Raw genomic sequence first — 15,758 nt, forward strand, 5'->3', positions numbered from 1 at the left:
AGTGCTACTGATCTTTCAGTTTACTTGAAACACAAGAAAAACAATCTTTTGCCATCTAAACAGTGTTTTTTGTGTATTTGAAATATTCAGAAAGTCGTCATCCCTATCTATAAGCTATCTATGCCTTATCATAGATGTAATGTAAAAAACCTATAAATATATTACTGTAATTCTTTACATTTGTTTTGCACTTTAAAACCTTGCTATTTAGAATGGCTGTTTGTCTGCATAATCACATCATCGACATCATTATTAATTTTAGTTGTCTGTAAACTCTCAAATTGATCACATGCTTTGACTGAGAACAAATGAAAAAAAGAAGGGAAAGGAAAAAAGACCACTACATTTGAATAAGATAGAATTTTCAGTACATTTGTGAAACTGCAGGGGAAAAAATGTTGAGGCAAAGAAAAAATTTTACAGGAATTTTAAAGCTGCTGGTCTGTCACATCAGAGGCAAGACCCTGCAATCTTTCTTCTATGATTCGGACCTAATCATGCCATGTCTGAGGAGTCACATAAATGATTCATGCTGCTTGACCCAGTGGCCATGTATGAATCTGGTTGCCAGTGTGACCACCAGAGCTAAAACAAACAAAAAATAATCCCCAGGGACTTGCTAAGTGCTGAAAACTATAAATGATATCTGCCATGTTCCATAGATATGAAAAGCTGCAAGTGTGCAACTCTACAGACAGAATAATAATAGTAATAATAATAACAATAAAGTATTGATGAATGAGTTGGAAGGATGGTAGAAGTATATATTCATTACTTTAGCTTTCATAGGAATACAGCCTCTTAAAAACACTGCAAATTGTCAAGCCTCTTCTGCTCTATGATTTGTATCAGAAACATCCACTGAAACCTGTGAAACAAGAAGGGACCTTTGGAATGCTTGTGCTCCAAATAACAATAGCATTTTAAAATGTCATTTTGTACTTAAAAATATACTTAACGTTTTTGAAAAATATGTTTTGAAAGGATGAGAATTACTTTGCTGGAGTGTTTGTTGCAGTAAGATGAAAGCATGTCTTCTTAAATTAATCATTTTATTTTCCATCCTAACCTGTATTACAATAACATACRTAGCCCTACAAGTGTTTCAGACTTATCAAATGAGGGGCTTASATTTAATCAAATCAGCATTTTGCTTGTGGTAAACTTATGAGGACATTTTTAAGTGCTTTTCACAACATGCTTTTCAAAGCCATCAGTCCTGATGCCCTGATACAATGTTTTTGAAGTATTTCTACTTCTTTGGTAAATAAAAATTCATTAGTTCTTAGTTCTATGTTCCAATTGCTTGCACAGATATCCTTAGCTAACTTAAAGTTGGTATCATAACCCTACTGTAAATACAAACTTCTACACATGAGTAAATACACAGATTAACCTTTTCTAGACACTACTTGTAGTTTTTAAAGCAGCAGTGACATTCCAAAGCATTTAAGCACATGCAGTGGCTTGTTATTGGGTCTTTGTCACCGACTATGGCGTTCTTTCTGCTAGCACTGAAATTAGATATTAACCACTTTCTTTCTCAGTACCATAACCAAACCAGAACTACATACCATACTGACAAGTGTATTTCACACTAGTGAACCTGTGTCAGTAGGTAACTTGTAACTCCGACTTTGAAAACATGTTTGGCAAGCACATCTTTCTCATTAAAAAGCTATCTATAAAGTTCTCTGCATTTTCTTAAATGCACCTGCAAATGCTTTATGGAAATAAATGCACGTACTATTTAAATGTATGTATTGGCTTTAGAACTATAGTTCCTTTTCTTCCAAGAATCACTCTARACTTCAAAACGCATTTTAATTATAACAAAAAAAGCTTCCCCTAAGTATATTAGCATGCTCRTTCAGTATTTCCTCACTTTTTCTTCTCTTAAAAGCCTTCCCAGACACTAATTTCAGTAGACCTCTCAGTCTGCCAGCAGGACAATCTGCCTTCTCCCAGTATCCTGCAGACCTCCTGAATGACAAATTCCTTGCTTCCTCAATGGAGATCTGCAGAAGTCTTCCTAAAACTCTTTAACATCTTGTGGGCTGGGCATTTGAACACGTTTTAGGAAGAAACTGAAGTATACCATATCCAGTTGAAACTATAGGAGGAATACRCAGAACAAATTTACCCAACTTGGGATTTGGCTCATGCTGCTGGGATTAATGGCGTACTTGTGAGAGTTTTATGGTATCTGTGAGAAAGTGAGGTCCTGGCAGGCTCTCACAAGTACATCTCATTTGCAAGACGGTATTTCCAACATACAAAGCATTGAGAGAGCTTTGTATTTTCTGAACTCAATATCTTCTGAAAAATCAAACCTACAACCTATAATTTCTTCCATTTATTTCTTCTTAAAGTGGAGTGTAAGCTATGTATTTGAGAGAATGTCTTTTGCAGACACTATACTAGAGACTTAAGCTCTTTATTTACTGTATCTGGAAGCCTTAGTAAACCAAGACTTCTACAGTATTTCACATTTTATTTTTCTGAGCCACAGCTTAGGATCAGGTGGCAGTTAAGTCACTTAAGGTTATTTAAATGCATCTAAAATGTTGCTTAATAATTCAGAACCAGTTTGCTCTGTTTAGAGTATTAAGATTTTTTAAACCCTTTTAATTAACCAATTCCAACAGCAGTTTAAATAAACAGAAACAAAAATCTGTCTCCCTTGAAAGGGCAGAAAATAAATTTAACTCAAATTGCATGTCAATTTAAATTAGGTGTGATCAGGATTTCAGCAGATGTAGGGCCAGATCATTCTTAGTATTACATGGGAGTATAGAGTAAGATATCCCTCTGAAACCAAATGTGATCATTCATTCCTGTGCTCTGGCAGAGGTAATCCTCTTTGCTCACAGTGCTGAAAACAATACCACAGAATAATAAACTTATAGCTGCAGTGCTCAGCACATAGTCATCTGAAGAGGTAACTGTATCCTCCTAAAGATAATGGTATGGTCACGATCCCTACATTGCTATGCCAGGTAGTTTGGCAAATTTGTATAACTCAGTCAATTCTAGAAGCCCTTCTTTGTAAGAGTTATTCTGCCCTCCCCCCAGTGCAAACTAATTCCTTCAGATAATCCAGTTTTAAACTCATTAGATAGTGTTTAAACTCATTAAATAGTACATGAAAGAGATATATGTCTAGGAGCATCTCTAGCTTTTAGCATCCTTTTCCCTAATTATCATCTTGATAGAAAGATGGAAAAAAGATGTTACGATGAGAAAGGATTCATGTAGTATCATGGTTATACCCAATAGCACTTCTAGTAATGAGTCATTCAAATAAATCTGAAAAGTAGCTTTCCATGTTAGGTCAAGGAAATAAAGAATATCTGTCCAATGACAGAGTAGGATTTCAGCAGCATACAATATTTTTCTGATATTTTCAGAAACTTTGAGAATGTTTTTGTAAATTCAGAGAAAATTTGACATGTGATCCATGTAATCTTTACAGTAATTTTAATTACTCATACTTTTATTTCCTACTACATAAAATAGTACTGATCTTTTTAAATCCACATAATTTAGAATTATTCAGGGCAACATATCTGATGGTGGCACATATTTATCATCTGTGATCTAGTTTATGGAAGGCCACAGCCATCTACAAAGGTAGAAGTCCCTCCTCTTGTCAGCTGAAACTGTCATTAAGTCAGCACTACCTGCCCTTGTCTTTCCTCTCTTTTCAGGTTATGTTATTTTATTTGTTCAAGCAGTTATGTTTATTTAAGACACTGAGAAGTTGTCTAAGCAAACTGGCCGTACCAGACTAACATACTCCCATGCCTCTTTTAAGAGCATGATTCCTGATTGTTCTTCCTGTTGGCTTGTAACTGTAGAACAATTGGCTTGATTAATCTCGAACTCAAGAGGACTGGACCACATAGAGTTGCAACCAGAACACTGAAGCATTTGCAACCCTTAGGTTTTAGCCCTTTTAACAGTTTTGTTGCTCACAGAGAATAGTATCGCACTCTTTCAATAAGAACCTGTAAAAGTAGTCTGTGATGTTCCTGCCCCCACTGAAGTCAATGGCAGAACTTTTAGGACATTTTGAGAATTATCAGAGGGTAGATTTTGCTTCTTGACATGCAATGTCCATTTTTGTGGRAATATAATTTCCATATATGTAGTCAAAAATTCTGTAAATAAATATTACAGAAAATTTTTTCATATTTTGTTCCAAGAAAGTAAGACTTACCAGACTCTTCAGGCCTGGTGTCTTGCCATAAGTAACTACAATAGCTAAAGAGAGAGATGAAAACCCTTCGTGTATCAAGTCACTGAAGGGAGATGGAAGGAATTTTTTCCTCACCTCATAGAAGTTTATTTTTACAAGTACTAGAATTTCATTCTACAGGTCAGTATAGTGTTCTGATCAAGTGTTATGACAACTCCATTTGAAGACAAAGAAAGTTTAAACCATTTCAGGAAACAGATGAACTATTTTGCTGAAGATTCCCTGCAGTAAGCATTCACCAGAACACTGAATACTCAGTGCACTATGTGATATCTCAGCTGAGTCATCTTTGTTAGTTAACCCAAGTGACTAATGCCAGCCATGTGATTAATATATTCCACCCAAGCACATCTCTCTGACCAAAAAAAAAATGTCCTTTTACTCATCAGTGCGCCATTTTATAAAATATTTATTTCAGTGGTGGCACATTACTTGTCATAGGAATATGCCTTAGTTAGCTCTRGATCTTTGTTGTTGGATATGGTATTATCCAACATAAACTGGCCATAGGATATTTCATACTTTTTTCCCCAGAATTCATGCTTAATGTCTATTTTGTGCATTTTTCCCCTTGTAAGAAGAAAACGTAATGATAAAATACCAATAAGAAGCCTTCATAATAATATGATACCAAGAATGCTGTGTCTGGTAACCAGAAAATGTAATGATCTCCTGCTGTTTTGGTAATTGCCTAAGTGAGTACATCAGACTAAATGACTAAAGCAGTCTTAGGCATGCTTTTTATTCTATTTACCTGTCTACCAATCACAATGTTATACTGTAGATATCATTGTGGTATCTGAACATCTTAACCCTTTGAACTTGTGACAAAAATCCTTTTGGATTGTTTTTCTATGCAGTTATAATGAAGTGCACATAAATCCAATCACGGGTCATTTTCCTGTGAGTGAATGAATCCAATCACGGATCATGCTCCTGCAAGTGACTGTGTTCATATCCATTCCTCTTCGGGATAGACATATGCATGCAAACCAGTTCTTGCAGTACCTCTGAGGTACTGTATATATGTTCTCAAATTTCCAGAAGATGTGGCTGTGTTGCTTCCTTCCAGCTCCTCCTCTATATCCATGGTAAAAGCTATAGTATTTCTAGGGCCAGGATCTTTCTTCTTGTTAGCCAGTACATTTTTGAATAATTAAATAAAAGAATAATTGTTAATTCAGAAATACTTTGATATAAGCTTATTGGCAGTAATGCCCAGAAGTAATGGACTTTCTTGCTCCTCAACACAGCAGAAAGGGCACCTTGCATACAAATGCTCTGATCTGCCAGTATTTAAATCTTTTCTCTACTGATGAAGAAAACTGAAAGTAAGTATTAGGAAAGAGTGGGTGATGGAGCTCCTCTGCCTGCATGTCTGTTGTCAGAAAAGGCCCAAAGCCACCCGAAGAGTGGTATTCCATAAGATTCCTCTTTTGCCAAGAAACCGTACAAAAATTACTAAGTAAATTACTGATCAAAGATTTCAGATCAAAAAGAAGGGGAGGAAAACAGAGAATCTGAAGAGAGCTATACAGAAACCTTCCTCTTCTCCTCAAAAGGGTCCCTTACCTCAAAATCTAGATATAAGGACCAGCTACTTTACAGTCTCGTAGGAGAAGCGCAGAATATCTGTGGAGTTAGGGAGGGCCGAAAAGGCAAGTCTGATAACTAAACAAGATTTCTGATCTCAGCGGCTAAAAAGAAGCACACCCACAAGTGCAGGTTCTAAAAACAACACCCACAAGCGGAGTTGCTGTAGACAGCATTTCCTAACATCTTTTATTGGAAGGTAGAGGAACTATATTTATATATTTTCTATACTATTGAGCATCAATTCTGGAAAAAAATCATGAGATTTGTATAAAAATGTGAATTTTTTTGAAGATAGTTAACATCTGGGATTTTATTTGTTTCTGGTACAAGAATAATTACTGTTTACCATTTTTGTAAGCCATTTTTCCACAAACATAACTTTTTTTCCCAATTAGAATTTGAAATTTTTATGTAGAAACACAAATCCCTAATGTTGGATTTTAAAAAAGCACCAAATTGCCCAGGCCTCACTATAGAAACAGATACACTGGGTTTGGGCTTCTCCTTATTACTTATACTGCCATGTCATTATGCTTAATATTTTACAAAACAGAGAATACAGTTGCTATCTTTTCTTAATTTACTGACTAAAAAGACAAGAAATAATACATCACGTTTATAYGCCTTGACTGATTAGAGTCTATGCTGGAAATTCTTAGCTGATATAGCAAGTCATTGAGAGCTTACGCTACATGAAGGTTGGTGCTGGTATCTCAGATAGCTGTATGACTTTTGTAGGAAAGACTGGAGAACGTGCTTAGAGTAAAGGAATACCAGTTTTCTGTTGTGTCAATATCTATTATTTTGCTTATTAAATATATTTTTGAATGAAACGTGCTGCATCTAAAAGATTGTTTTGAGAAAATACCTTGAATTCAAAGAAATAAATAAGATCAAGAGTTTGACATGTCTGGCTTAAAGCTCTGTGTAGAGAGTGAGACTAGAAGTCTTTTACTATGACATATTTTTCCTTATTTGTGATGGCTTTCTTCAATTCAAATGTAAATTATCTCCAAGTTTATTCAACTAAACCAGATCTAATTGCATATATTTCTATAAAGTAAACCTACTTTTTTGTGTTACTGCAGTTGAACATATTATCCATATGACTCATAGATATTTCAATACGTAGAAGGGATTCACTGTATTTGTGTGTCATTCTGAAAATTTAGTTTTTTAAACAGATCTGGTCCTTTACCAGGTGTGCCTTTAAGTAATTTCCATTGCATTTATACTTCAGGGGGATTAGGAAAGAGAGTAAAAGAACCTTTTGTCCGTTAGATTCATTAAATGTATTCATGCGTGTGTAAGTGGTATAGAGGCTGTGCTACTCAAGAATCAGATCCTTGTCCTAGGGTGTAGAGAAAGGTGAAGGGTGTGATATTTACTGCTTGTATAAGTGTCATAATAATTGTGTATTTGATTCTTTATTTTTAAATGACCTTCCTGGGCATTAAGCCATTTTTTGTCTTTATCTTTTCCCTGCAGAGGGAGGGTAAGGAGCCACACCTTTGAATGGTAAAAGTACAGCTGTTCAGTATGTGAATGTGTAATAGCACAGACTGGTCATCAAGTGTGAGGATAGAAATGATATAAAAATTATTTTAGAAGGAAAAAGATTTTGCTACAAAATTGAATTAAAATGTAGTTTCAACTGGTATTAATTTTCATCTTAATTGGTCATTAAGAGTTTACCTCAGTTATTCAGAATGAAGTGTAAGTAGCTACTACATTCYTACACGAGAAATGTAAAAGTTAATGCTACTATCCTTTGTTTTTGCTCAGCCTTAAGTAATTCAAACAACAAAGTGCTACAAAAGTACTTTAAACCAACTGGCTAGTGCTAAGTTGAATTAATTACCATAGAATTAATTTAAACAGTACCTGTTGAAATAATACATTTCCTATGCACCAAACCAGCATGGGTAATATAATGAAGCTCTTTAAATGAACATCAGATAAAAGTCTTAGCTCCCGTGCACCAAAGCTTGAGGTTAACCTGTCTCCATAGCTGGAAAATAAATTCTGTTTTACCAACTGAAATGTATTTCAATGAAACTGAAACGTTTCACAGCCCAGAGGCAGAATCTAACACTGATGGGAATAAGGAAAATGAGGCTACCAGTTAGCTCCCTCTCTGGTCAGGTTGCTAGAGTCTTCCCTGGTGAGAGAAGACTGTTAATGTTTGCACTGAAAGTTATTTGTCCAAACACCAGAACTCCCAAGATATTGTCTGCTTTGGTTTTGGGAGAATCCTAAATGCACTTGCAGTTAGTCTACAGAATTCTGAGAGTCAAATATTAGCAGTATTATTGTCATTTAAGAGAGATTCTCTTAGCATCTGAACACTGTGTCCTTCTGTCTGTCAGTTCCTTCACTATGTGTATTTGGAATAGCTTACAGATCCTCTTTTTAAGGAGTTTTATTTTACATTTCATTACAATATAAAACATTTACCTTAGCAAAACCACAAAATATATTTTAAAAATACATTCACCTGATCTGCTGCCATCACCATGTGACATGTGAGTGGACTCTGAGAATGTGTGCGTGTGACTGGTAGAGAGCCAGATATTTTAAACTTGAAAATACAGAGAGACACTAGGCTTTAAGCATTTGTTTAGGCCTTTAAGTGCCGAATGCTTAATTTGGTGAATTTTCCAACCATAACTAAGTAAGCATGGATTTAATGACATGGGTACCTAAATAATCTCACAGAGGTCAACAAGATCAAATCAGATATAAATGCATGCATAAATAATTTGCTGCATAATTGCCAATAATATACAAGAAATCTTTAATTAATAAAAGTATGCTTTATTGGGGATAATTTAGCTTATGTAATGTGCAGGGCTCTTTTAGAAAAGAGCACCATGCAGTCACATTAGAGAAAGGCACTGTCAGCACTAAAGTGGTCTTCAAAATTTATCCTAATGTTAATGAAACAAGATACAAAAATTTAAAATATAAAGATATTTTAATTCTTTGCAACTGCATTGTGAAATAAGCTACATAAATTTATTCAAGTAAATAAGAATCATTAAAATGGTATATTGAACACACCTTTGTTGGTTACAGCTCTTGCGGGATCCTTTGATCTCTACTACGTATAATTCTTTGGTTTTTAATTCTGTTTAAAAATACTGCAAGTTACAAAGCATCTTAGGTCTTATATTTCATATATTTACAAGAGAAACCATTTCTTTAGTAGGAGGTGTGTTCGCTAATAAGGCTTCTATTCTTCGTAGTACACAACATATTTACAAACCACAAATAACAAAGTAGAAGCTGCAGAAGGGTTATGGTGTGATAATTAAGTACAATGGCGACCCATATGAACAGAAAATGCCAAGGAGCTAAAAYAAAGCAACAACAGCTTTGTTTGTTGACAGATGTAGGAGCCATATTGTTAGTTAATTGGGTAATGGTGTAAACATTTGCAAACTCTGCTGTCCCTCAGTGAATTAAGCAGCACACTGAAATTATGGTGAAAAGCTGCACAGTCCTTTTGCTGCAGGTACTCAGCACTGCTTTTAACTGACCTTCTAMGTATAAAGACGCTGAGAAAAGGACATCGTTCATTGTTATTATTTGAGGTACTTGAAGTCTGCAAACCTTAGAGTTTAGACCAGGATATATATCGTGAATTGCACCCAAGTGAATAATAGGTTTCCATATGGTTACAGTCTGGAAGGTAGTGTTCATTCCCTAGGCTTGCTTTTCAAATCTTTTTTTGTCAAATGGAGAAAAGACTTGTTCTTTCATACATTTGCTTGCAAAAAGAGGCTGAAGGATTTGAAAATAGAGGGGTCTAATTAGATACTGGCTTTAACTGAGCAGAGAAGGAAAATTGCATCTCTCAGGTGCACAGTAACTCATGTGCTGTGAATTGCAGAGATGCCTATTTACCTCCCTTTCTGTGCCTAAGTGCAATGGACTGTAGCAGAATACTAAAACATTAAAAAATGCAACAAGATACTTAATTAGCATACTTCTGTAATCACAAACTTAAATGCACTACTTTGGCTGTTTTTTACATAACAGGTTTGCTTTCTAAGATAATAACCTTTCAATAATTTAAGCAGCATCTGTGCAGGAATGCATAATTGGAGTGTAGATAATAGGAATCTAAAATTGAGTCTGGTGATTTTACAAATTATTTTTCTCTTCAGCCATTTAGCAATAACTCACTGTGGTATATGAAGCATAAGAAAATATATCCCTACTTCAGGAATCAAAATGACACATCTGTTATTTGTTAAAAAAAAAAAAATCTGTTGCATTGAGAGGTGAATTTTATTGATTTCAATGGACTTAGGAAGTGATAAGCTCTTCATATTTGTTTAAATAATGAATTACCTGTAATTATCCAATAAAACAATGGAAATGCAATTAATTATGGCTAGATAATTTTTTTTTAAGTTTGCATGATTTAGTTGGGAAGAGAAAGGGGAGCAGTGCTGTTTTTGTTATTTAAAACTGATAAGAGGATTGGTAAATTATGCTTTTAAGAAAAAAATATTTGGCATTTGTTGTATAACTTGGTGTACTTCACACGACGCATTAATTTTTTTTCAARAATTATTTTTAAAAAGCAGGGGCATGATGCCGTCACAGGTGAAGCAAATTTAACTCTAATAAAAGGTTTATCATATGGATTTGCATTTATATCTATAGCATAAGACTAATAATGTATTATTCACAAGCAAACTTCCAATAACTAATGTGTTCACATAGCAAAAGAAATTAAATCAAAGTTACCAAGCAAAATAAAAACGGGAGTGAAATATTTCAGAAAGTGGTGAGATGGAAACAAATAATTTTCAGATATGTATATGTAAATGAAGCTTTGCAGTAGCTGAAGGACAGTAAGACTCATCTTCATTATTTTGTCTATATAATTATATTAGGTAATATTTACTGGTAAATTTTATTTTGATAGTAGATACTTATCCTATAGGCAGCAGTCTAGCTTCTAAATAATCAACTCAAAAGTTCCTTGCTGACTATAAACTGGGGATTGCTCGTATGCCTTAAGTGAAAGCCAATAATAGCTGCGGATGCTGAGCAGCTTGCAGGGTTTGGGGCTAAGATCCAAATGCTGAAGAATTTTGGCAGTAATGGTGCAGATAGTGCATGTAGCAGTACTTTCCAAATTGTGCTGTGTTTAGCTCTCACTGGAATTCTGCTGTATGCCCACCTGCATAGGCGACTGCCTAAACACCTTTACAAATCTGATGAGAAGTCAGGATTCCAGTAAATATTCATATCGTACAAAATTACACATGTATGTGTATATATAGAGAGAGCTGATATATACATGCATAATACATATAATATGTATATATACATAATACATGCGCTTCAGTAGTTAAGATGCAATTCCACAAGATGAGCTGATTTAGCACCCCACTCCCAAAGAAAGAGGGAGGGCCCCACTTACTTCTTACCGCTTAGTGCTCTTGCCACTTACCTTGCACAGGATTYCTCACTGGACATCTCTGTGTGCCAGTTCTACTCATTAGTGTGACAGAAAAATAACCCAACAAATGAAAGTATGCAGCTTTCTGCCATCCTAGGCTCGTTTAGATGGCTGATAAGCATCAAAGTGGGGGAAAGTTAGGAGCTACCACATGGCTTGGAGCAAGGGAGAGGGTAAACAAAGAGAGAATTAGATTTCCCCTTTCAGTGGGGAGAGCATGTTGGATTGACTCTGCTACTTGCACTGTCAGTTTGATGGAAATTTTAGGATACTTCTGGGACTAGTTTGTTTTTTTCATCTTAGCTCATGTGTTCCAGTATTTCTTTCCAAATGATCTTAACTTTGACAAAACAGATATATTCACACTTTAGTTTATGGGAGAAAAACAGCCCTTCTTGGAATTARTGTGATGGAATCTATTTAAAATACAATATGCAAAATACAGAAAAAAATAAAATATCTAGTTCTTCATCTGTGTACTGAGAATTCACACTCCAAACTTCAAGTATCACTGATGTGAGGTACTGAAAATGTCTCCACGGTGCAAATCTATGTTCTGAAAATACACAGTTCAAATAAAGTCTACATATCTTTTTGTTCTTCTGTTTACAGGTGACCCAGCTGGATCCAAATAAATCATTACTGGAGGTAAAACTGTATCCTCAAGAAACCCTTTTCCTAGAGGCAAAAGAATAGATCAAACAAGATTGTAGGACTAATCACCTTTGACAAACCAGAGGCACGGGACTGGGAGGAAGGCTTCTATCAAAACCACCTTGTACTATCATCTAACTCAATTCAATGTCACAACTTTGCCTCTTGCAAGAATCCTGAAAAACTGAAAAAACATAGCTACATAAAGTTTCACATACATGAGTATATGTTTCCAACCTCGTTTAAATGAGCAGAGGATAAAATTCTGCTATGAACACTGAACATTATGACTCTGTTGCTCACTTATCATCCAGCTTTTGTTATAATTAATGCACTGTTAAAATGTGAGTGATTGTTAAGTAGAATTTTTACTCCTCAAATGCCCCTTTTTTCACCAAGAAATCTTGGACATTTCTGCCTGTACTTTTGACACTAGGATGCTGTATATTTGATATCTCGCTGAGCCAGTGCTCTCATATATATGCATTTTATTTCTGTGCTTGAATTTCTACTTTGTCACCTAATTTAAAAAGGCAGAAAAAATTAACGGGACATTCTCAGCCATGGAAATTTAACAGTATTATAGTAGAAAGCATATAATTTTTGTTAGTACTTTCTGACTTCTTTGATAAGATGTAAGGTTTTGTTTGAAGAATATAGTTTGACATATATGCGAGATATTTATTTACTGGTTCTGCTTTGGGTCTCAGTTCTGATTCAGTTTAGGAAGTATTTTCCATTACATTGCAGTGTGTGAAACTGCTTATTGCATGATGTGAATATTTAAATAACATTACAAATGGCCAGTACCGGAAACCTGGTATCTTGCCAATACTTCAGGAATCAGCTGATATTGAATATCAGCTGTTAAAAACCTTTCAAATACCAGATACAAAAGTTCTTTATTTCTCATTGTGGAAGAAATGGCTGTTCCCATTTTAGCATTCTTCCTTCATTCTGGCACTTGTTTGTATCCTGTTACTCTGCTGTTTTAAAGCACCTTGTTTGTTTCATCAAACAATGAGTATCTTAAGAGGTGGTGTAATAAGAAATCTGCCTTATTATTGCACACTTTGGACATTTTTACAATAGATTACTGATCCCTTCTCAAATTAAAGAAATCCTAGTTCTGTTGTCTGAAATGTATGCACCAACTACATGCTATCTGATGTGGAAAAATCTGGTGCTTTAAATAGCTCAATGATAGAACGAGCATACTGAATTGAAGACCATAAAGTACACTTGATGCCAAACCTGCATCAAAGCAAGTTTTGTTTTTTGTTTTTTTTAATCTCTAGGCTTACAGTATAGTGCACAGTAGCACTACAGAATCGTCATCTGCTAATCAAACTTTTTTGTAAAGCCTGGCACATTGTTTTCCACATATGTTTATATGTAATTCATAGTGTTTATCGAAGCAAAATTAATTCTGATTTGAAAATTTTATACTAAGCAAAACCAATTGCACACATCTTTTATTCTTTTTTTTTTTTCCCCTCAGAAGGACATTGATATAAAATGAAATGTATGCCTATTGTTAGGGTGTTAGTGAAGCTGATATATTGTTACCTTTACCAAAAATGCAAATTTTTGAGTGGGGAAAGCCTTATTCTACCTTTTGTAATTCTGTAATTAGCGAATGCTACATCAAACACTTTTAGAAGTGACGTATCCATGACAAACAAAAGGTTTTGAAATGTAAGCAAATCCTAATCATTTGCAGTTCACAAATAAAAGAATAGCCAATAGGAAGATAAATGTACGTGTAATGGAAAGCTGAATGCAGACACTTCATTCTCAACTTTTGTATTCTTACAGAAAAAATCCACTGTTTATGAAATCAGAAATTAACATCGGTTGCAAATTGGGGTGACACTGGTTCTACAAGCAATCACAGTAACACATACAGCAGGATTTTAAAGTGATGCATATCTTTTTTTTTTTTTTTTTTTTCCAGATTAGCTCTTCCTTTTAAGCTGGCTATTGAGGAAATGAGTTGCTGAAATATTGCTACACATAGCAAAGCGACCTTTCAGCTAACTTTTTTTATATTTAATCTGTTCTGTTTAACTTCTGTTTGATCTCATCAGGCTGTTTTCTCTCACTTAACTTTATTTCTGTATTTTGACTATATATTCTTTACTTTGATACTAGTTTCATAAAGTTATTAAATGTGGCTTGAATATTTGTTGAACCTGTTGAAGTCAGTGCTCCCAGGGTTTGTTTGGCCTTTTTTCCCCCCTAACCTCTGTGTTTGTTTTTTTTTTCCCCATTTTGTTCATATTGCAAAATACACTGTCAATATCAAAATGTTCTGGTGATAATTAACTGGAAGTGTTCAAAGTGGTGGTACTACTGCCCTCTGATATAAAGATACCAAGATCAGTATATAATGATCTTTCTGCCACAACATAAGTAAGTGTATCACTCTATTTAAATAAAAATATTCATGACTCTGGTCCTTAAATACTTCGGGCCTGATTTCAAGAAGCAACCATCTGGAGTCACCTTTCCAAGTTAGGCCCCCAGTGTAAACCAGTCTCTGTGTAGGAATATTAATATTCTAGGCCATCGTTTTCTGCTATCCTAAACCAACCGTAGTGTTCACTTCATATGCTCTGCTGATATGGTTAATCCTCTAGTCATTATACAGACTAATTTTGTTATTCAATATTACCGTGAAACTGTAACAATGTTACTACAGAGCATATCCCTGATTCTACATTTTTATCTTCAGGTTCCACATATTAATGGCTTATCATTAATGTGATTAATGCGTTAGTATTAAATCTTAAGGAATTACTGTTAATGAATGGAATCCTGTATGATGTGTTGGCTTTCATTATTGGCCTTCAGAACATTATGGTGAAGGTGGGGCTGTAGCTTTTGAAGAAAGTTCCTGCCTATTGACACTGGTGTCTAAATCAATATTAGAGAATATGCAAAACACAGGTGTTTCTCTGTATTCTCTGCATAGGTGCTCTTAAATTTAGTGAGAGTGCTTAGGGTGTTTTTAATTAAGCTATGTCGGGGGGGTTGTTTATTCTTTTTAACGTAGCAGAGGACGACTTTGGCTTTCGTAAATTGTACCTACTCAGTGACATTAGAAACTTAAAATAAATTTTCAATTACAGTAATATTTCTACTAAAAGGTGATATGATTTCACGCTTCCATACATGGAGAAAAACAAAATCACAAAACAAGAACAACATGACCCAGATCCATGGAATAACTGAAGAACTTTAATCATCTGAGCCTCATGTTCAGACCCCCTAAATAATGCATAGGATGATTTAAGTGCCTTAGAATGGAATCCACATCAATCAAAAAAACAATAACAAAAAAATCAAAACCATCCCCCATGGAATACATGTGGAGGGCATTAATAGGCAGAACCAGAAACTGCTTAGACTGGTCAATGGGAAATGCTAAAGATGGCCATGTCTCATTTCTGCCATTCCTCACTGGAGCGAAAGCTTCCTACTCTATGCTAGCACAGGACACCTTCCTCCACTCAAGATTCCCAGCACTGAGCTCTTACATCAAGGTAAGTGTCCAAATCCTTCCTTCCAAAGTTTTGACAAAGCACAGGATGCTTGTTTCTTTCAAAACAGGGATGGTGGTTGTATCCTGGGTCTCTTGTTTACACAGAAGTTTTCCCATATTGTCAGTAATACGGGCCTGAGGAGAACCAAACCCATATCTCAGATTTTTCAGAAGATTACCTTAAGATCACTATCGTATGGGCTGTATTTAACGTATGT

The 15,758-nt window shown here is 35.0% G+C and overlaps 1 protein-coding gene across 1 annotated transcript in view; it reads left to right on the forward strand.

The window, feature by feature from the left end:
* Nucleotides 1-14,451, forward strand: part of FAF1 (Fas associated factor 1) — a 175,645-nt gene extending 161,194 nt beyond the window's left edge. The window contains exon 20 of the mRNA XM_026086933.1: nt 11,952-14,451. Within this exon, the coding sequence (XP_025942718.1) occupies nt 11,952-12,035 (84 nt within the window). The 3' untranslated portion in view covers nt 12,036-14,451. The remainder of the gene's footprint in view (nt 1-11,951) is intronic.
* Nucleotides 14,452-15,758: the final 1,307 nt, after the last annotated feature.

Source organism: Apteryx rowi, unplaced genomic scaffold (genome assembly GCF_003343035.1).
Source record: "Apteryx rowi isolate R43461 unplaced genomic scaffold, aptRow1 scaffold_7, whole genome shotgun sequence".
NCBI classification, from domain to species: Eukaryota; Metazoa; Chordata; class Aves; order Apterygiformes; family Apterygidae; genus Apteryx; species Apteryx rowi.